This window comes from Lepidochelys kempii, chromosome 4, assembly GCF_965140265.1.
Source record: "Lepidochelys kempii isolate rLepKem1 chromosome 4, rLepKem1.hap2, whole genome shotgun sequence".
Lineage (NCBI taxonomy): Eukaryota > Metazoa > Chordata > Testudines > Cheloniidae > Lepidochelys > Lepidochelys kempii.
The window spans coordinates 38,195,192-38,201,191 of record NC_133259.1 but is presented as its reverse complement, the minus strand read 5'-3'; the positions used below and the strand labels follow the sequence as shown (position 1 = coordinate 38,201,191).

Genomic DNA, 6,000 nt, shown 5'->3' with positions numbered 1-6,000 from the left:
CCTTCTCTCAGAAATTATACAGCTTTCACATTGGAAATTACATCCACAGCCTGATTCTGAACATGCCCAATCTTTGGGGAAATGAGGATCTGGATCCTGATCTGAATTCAGTGGCTTCAAACTGTATATTGGGATCAACCAAGTTTTGACCCAAACATCTCTGAATTTAGGTGAAGTTTGAGACCAAATCTAGATCTGGACTTTGCAGTTTAAGTGCATCTCTACATGGGGTTAAGGTGTTCTAAATGAGTTTATCATGAAATAACAAACAGCTGATAACTTTCATCTTGAATAAAACAACAGCTTTGATAATAGCTAAACTCATGCAACTTTTCTCTTTACTAGTATTGTTTGTTACACTGAACATTCATTGCACTCAACTAGTTTCTTTATACCATACTTAAGCACCCTAGAATTTAAAAAAACCCAAATATATCTCTGAATAGCATAAATATAGCTTCCCCTTCATATATAAATGCTTAATTATACCAAAGACTTACAAAGTGCCATTGTCAAGTTTTACTGGTTTCCAAATTTTAGCTACATGCTCACTTTTCTTATCTTTATATTTCAGCCAAATCCTACCTGCCTTACTAATGTAAAAGGTGCTATTGACTTCATTGGGACTAGTCACATAAATGGAGGAAGCAGGATTTGGCTTTTTATGGGCCAGACTGTAAACACTTTCTTCAGATTGATGAGCAGCTACTGACCTGGGATGTGTGACAGAGTTAGCAGTGAGTTCAAAAGAAATAGCTACAGAGGGACAGGTTGCGAAAACAGCAACTTTTTGTTTAAAAAAATAAAACCCCAATAATCCAGTTCTTCTGAAGAACCCCATAGTAACTAACAAGGTGTTTACATGCAACGGTGATAGACAAATAATTCTGGAGGGAGGCAGATCAGTGTCAAGCTTCAAAGGGGAACCATGCTGAGAGGTAAGAATTAAAATGTTGCAAACTGCCCTGAGAAAAACACATGTAAAATGACAATTTCCTCCGCTTACTCAGTGTGAAGATGAAATTCTACTTACTTTGACATACTGTCATTTGATCTGATAATGACTTAAGCTTCTAGAAGCTCAGACCAGCTGTGGGGTTGCAGACTGGTAAATTCAGTGAATCTAAAAATGGTGCAGAATAAGCATTAAACTTTGTTTTGCTCTTATTCATTTTTAAATTATTAGATTATTTCAAAACTAACATGAATAGGGAGAAAGCAACATTGCCTTTCATCTGATTGGTGAAATCACTTTATTAAATGATACAATTTACATCTCTGGCATGCTCTCTTCAAATAAAGTGTCCTTTGTAGTGAACAAACAGTATGTAGAAGTGAAAATCCATTTATAAGGCTAGCATAGACTTTTCCTACAATGCAAAAATGTCATGTGACTAGATATTTAATTGTAATACAGCTAACTAAAATGAAAACTAATTATGAACAAGAAATGTGAATATCTATATTCTAGTATAACTACAGAAACTAAACTCTTGGTTACATTTGCATATTCAAATTCTTTGCATATTAACAAAGACAACTCTGAAGTTTAAAAGTCAGTTCTAATGTAAATAGTAGTCATCTAAGATATCGGGGGGGGGGGAGTATTTTCCTCACGTTAACTGAGTAGATCTGTGCATTCACAAACAATAAAATGTAAGAAACACTTTAAATGAATATTCAGAGCTGACACACAACACAATCACACGATTTTGGGTGAAAAATATTTTTGCCAGAGATGGGATGAGGGAGAGAAAGAAGAATGAAAGGTGCAGAGTGATGCTTCAGAAAGGTCTGTATGCACTGTAATATTAGTATCTGAGGCCTGATATTGTGGCGATTGAAGTTAATGACAAAAATTCCATTGAAATGAATAAGAGCAGTGTGTGAACCTCAGTTATCCTCTGGAAAAGAGCATTCCTATTTGTCAGTATAACACAGTGATAGATTTACGTTCTCTTTAGACTTGGTGTATTTACAAACCGGTTTCTACCCCCCCACCCCCCTTCAAAATCCTAATGCTTATGGCTACCTTCTAGGTTTCATTTAGGTGGAATTGACTTACCCTAGTTTAAAGCAGCCAAAGAGACAGCTACGTAACACACAGCTTCCTGTCTATACAGGGTGATGTGTGGAGGGGCAGTACTGCAGCTCATCCTGCAGCCTTTACTCAGGCTCATTACATTTGACATTGATTCCATGGACATTTTCCTGAGTAATGGCCACAGAATTGGTGCTACTAAATACCTGATCCAGCTCCTGCTGGAGTCAATGGGAGTCTTTCTACTGACTTTAGTGGGAGATGAATCAGTTTAAGTGTAAAAGCCCCTGCCCTGAATAGGATAGTGATGAAAAGTTGTGTATAAAAATTATAGGTATTCTTCTAACCATCCATCTGGAAGTATTCTGGGCCTTATATATATATATATATATAATAGGGATTGTTCCATTTTTAGGGTTCGATCCTGCAAACACTTAGGCACATGAGTAAGTTTACAGCAAGTGAGTTTACAGTAAATGTTTGCAGCACTGGGCCCTCATTTAGTATAATTTTTGTTTCATAACATTTGTAATATTTTAAAATATGGGCATTTTTGGAAATGTGGTGTAGGTGTTTTATTTCTAACCATGCATTTCCATACTTCATTAGGATGCATGATATTATTTTCAAAGGAAATAAAAAGCTATTTTCCAGATTCTGAAAAGTGAAATGCTTTTTTCCCCTAAAGTTGCATTTGGCCAAATTATTATTTTTCTGAACATTGCTTAATTCTGTTCCCAGTATAACAACATAAAGGATACAACTCAAAACAGAAACCAGATAAGAAGTCAGCCTCTTGCAGAAAAAATATTACATTGGTTTATAACCTGGTTTCTGTGTACGCTTTCTTATTATGCATGTGAATTTTAATTTTCTTTTCAAATTGCTCTGCTTACACCTATAATATGGTTTAAGTACAGCTATTCAACTATATTTCAGCAATATTTTCAAGTGGCCGTGCTTGATAGATATTTGAAGAATGTCCAACAACTGAGGATGGTGCAGTGTGCTCTGTAAAACTGGGTATTCATTTAACACCGAACACTATCTAAACTACCCAGTAAGCTTGTAGTATATAGCTTAGCCACATATGTTGCTATTAACTAAATGAACTGTAAATGTAAGATATGTACGAGCAGTAACAAAATTTTTTACCATCTCTCCAACTCCATCAAGACCTTTTTAACACTCTAAGAACGCTCCAAATATGTGTTGCCTTAACTAGACTCAGACCATGTAACACTTATCATAAACCATATTCCGCATACCTCCTGCACATAACATGAATTGTCCTTGCTATATAACCTATTTTGGTCTTCCAAAATGAGACTACAAATCTAAAGCCTTTCAAGTATTCAACTACTAGTAGCAGAATCTGCTGCACTAAATGTTCAGAAAGTTAAACATTTCACAAAGAAATAAACGTAGTTGTTATCCAACACCCCCACATGACTGACATGTATTTGTTTGATTGTTTATTACAGTGGTCACTTGCAACCCAATTTAAATTTAACCTGACTATATTAAATACTTCTCCGATTCATTTTGTTATTCAACTATCATATCAGTAGTTCATCATAACATCACTCTCTTTCCTGCTGTTTTCAAACTAGGGTGGGTAATTACAACAGCCAAAGCTTAAAATGGAGAGTTACCCCCCTAACTTCCTTGAAATCCCTCTGAACTGCATGATTACATATTAACATATGTTAATGTGTACCAGAGCTTCAGGTAAAATGACTATAGAAGTATTGTATGTTTATCATAGTAAAACTAAGATTTACTTTGCAAGAATCCCTTTTTACAAAAAAATTCTACAGAGAAATTATATGATCAATATGCTGAGTAAACCTTTCCAAAGTTTGGAATTCCATTGGAAAAATAACCTTCTGAAGTCTGGCTATGTCTGTGTCCTAAAATTCAGATATCAAATATACCCAGAAATACTACAGATCCCACCAGAAAATTTCATTTTAAAAAGCTTTTTCATTCTTTGGAAATTTCATTAACTCATCTGTAAATGTTTTTGTATTCTGTCCAATTAAAGCTTCTACATGTGCTTTGTCAGAAGCACATTGATTATCCCACCTACACAAATTTGACCTTTTTAAAAACAAACAAAAAACCTGTCGCCTGGGAATAAAATGGAATCTAGTCTAGAACTGAAACCCCTGAAATATCATGAAAACTGCACCCTTCTACAAAACTTCCTCATTCTTTCAGTTCAGAAACTGTCAGCCAGCAAGAAGCTATTCAGACAGGTCACTTTACTCCTCCAACTGTGATCTAAGGCTGGTGAAGCTGGCAGGAAGGAAATATGCCAGGTTCTTCTGTCTTTCATGTTTGTTGCTTCCATCCCCTTGGATGTGGATTGTAGTTTGAGTTGGCCATTGACAGGCAGTAGTCGGACCTGGAATCCATGGACATCATGTCAGGATCTGTTCGGGATCGCTGACCATAATATGCATACTGAAGCCGAGAGCCACGCTGAAAAGTGGAGTTGGGGGCAGACATGCTGCTCTTTGGTGGGGATGTGATACCAGACTGCCTCGTTCCAAATGATGCAAAGCTAGCATGAACACCTGGGCCTGGAGGCACACAGGAAACCCTTTGTTTCCAATCATCCGGTGGCTCAGGGAGTGTTTTCCTGCGAGCAGCTGATACTACATTAGTAACAATGGATTCTTGAATGTTTTGGGGGCCAAAAGCATCATCCACTAGGCCAAGAGGGGACTTGGCTGCTGCTTCCCAGGGAGTCAATCTCTTGCCAGGCTTGTCAGCTGCTGCTGCTGGTTTGCTGAAGTAACCAGGGCCAGGTTGGAACATCACAGGTGAAGCGAGGGACATGGCTCGAGAGGTGAGTGAAGAAGGCCTCTCAGGAAGTGATAATGAGCAGCCACTGCCTCTTTCCTAAGAACAACAAAACCTCAAATATAACCACAATAATTGAATATCAATGACAGAAGCCCTTTTCCTTCATTTCCAAACTGAAGCGAATTATTGTTGGGCTATTGGCATACAGTTTAGCATGTTAGTATATGAGAGAGTACAAGAACTTGCCGGCAGCATAAGGAACAGCTCTCTAAAAACACGTCACCCTACATGTAGCTGTGTGTGTGTGTGAGAGAGAGAGAGAGAGAGAGAGAATTCAAGTGTTTGGGAAAGACACCAGATTGACAGACCTGAAGAAGTCTTCTATTAATGAACAGGTACAGTATGGATAGCAACACTGCAAGCTTCCCTCCACCTCCTCTACCCTGCTAATATGCCCTGTCCTCCCCAATAGGTGGAAAAGGAGATGGGTGGGAAACTGCTCTTACCAGTCTGACTATATCTACAGGATGCAGGCATAAACTTACTTACTTGGTAATTGGCTCTGTCCAATAGATCTAGTCAAGAGTGTATTTTATCCATTCTATATTAAGGAGCTCTTTTCCACTGAAATTATTAAATTTATCCTGGGTGGCAAGGGGACAAAAATGAATGAAAAAAACTAAAAATGCCAATGCAATAATTTGCCTAATACCATTGTAGGACATTACTTAACCTTGCTCCTTTTAAATGACAGTGCCCTAAAAATTTCAGAACACTCTGACCCATTTTTAGGAGAAATCCATTCATATTCCACAAATCCTAATCTTCTTAGTAATGCAGCACTTTCAAACAAAAAATCTGTTCACGAGAAGGGTTTTGTCCTCAGCAGTCTTCATTCAGCAATATACAGTACAAGTACCCCATTTTTGCACGCATGCCAAATGTGCACTCTGCATCAGACAAATCACATGGTTCCTAAATTAGGAAGAACAATATGGACAGAGACTACTTAACTGGCTACATCCTCTGATTCATACCCTGAAGTCTGGGAACAGCCTTTAATTCCCATACTTTGTTTGAAATCAGGCATTAAGGTCCAGATCCTCAAAGGTATTTAGGAGCAGAACTCCCATTGATTTCAATGG

At 37.6% G+C, this 6,000-nt stretch overlaps 1 protein-coding gene across 1 annotated transcript in view; it reads right to left on the bottom strand.

Annotated features, from left to right (window-relative positions):
• Positions 1–1,247: 1,247 nt before the first annotated feature.
• The window catches only part of SYNPO2 (synaptopodin 2), a 129,482-nt gene continuing 124,729 nt past the window's right edge, over positions 1,248–6,000 (bottom strand). Inside the window, exon 5 of the mRNA XM_073340999.1 lies at positions 1,248–4,951. Within this exon, the coding sequence (XP_073197100.1) occupies positions 4,379–4,951 (573 nt within the window). The 3' untranslated portion in view covers positions 1,248–4,378. The remainder of the gene's footprint in view (positions 4,952–6,000) is intronic.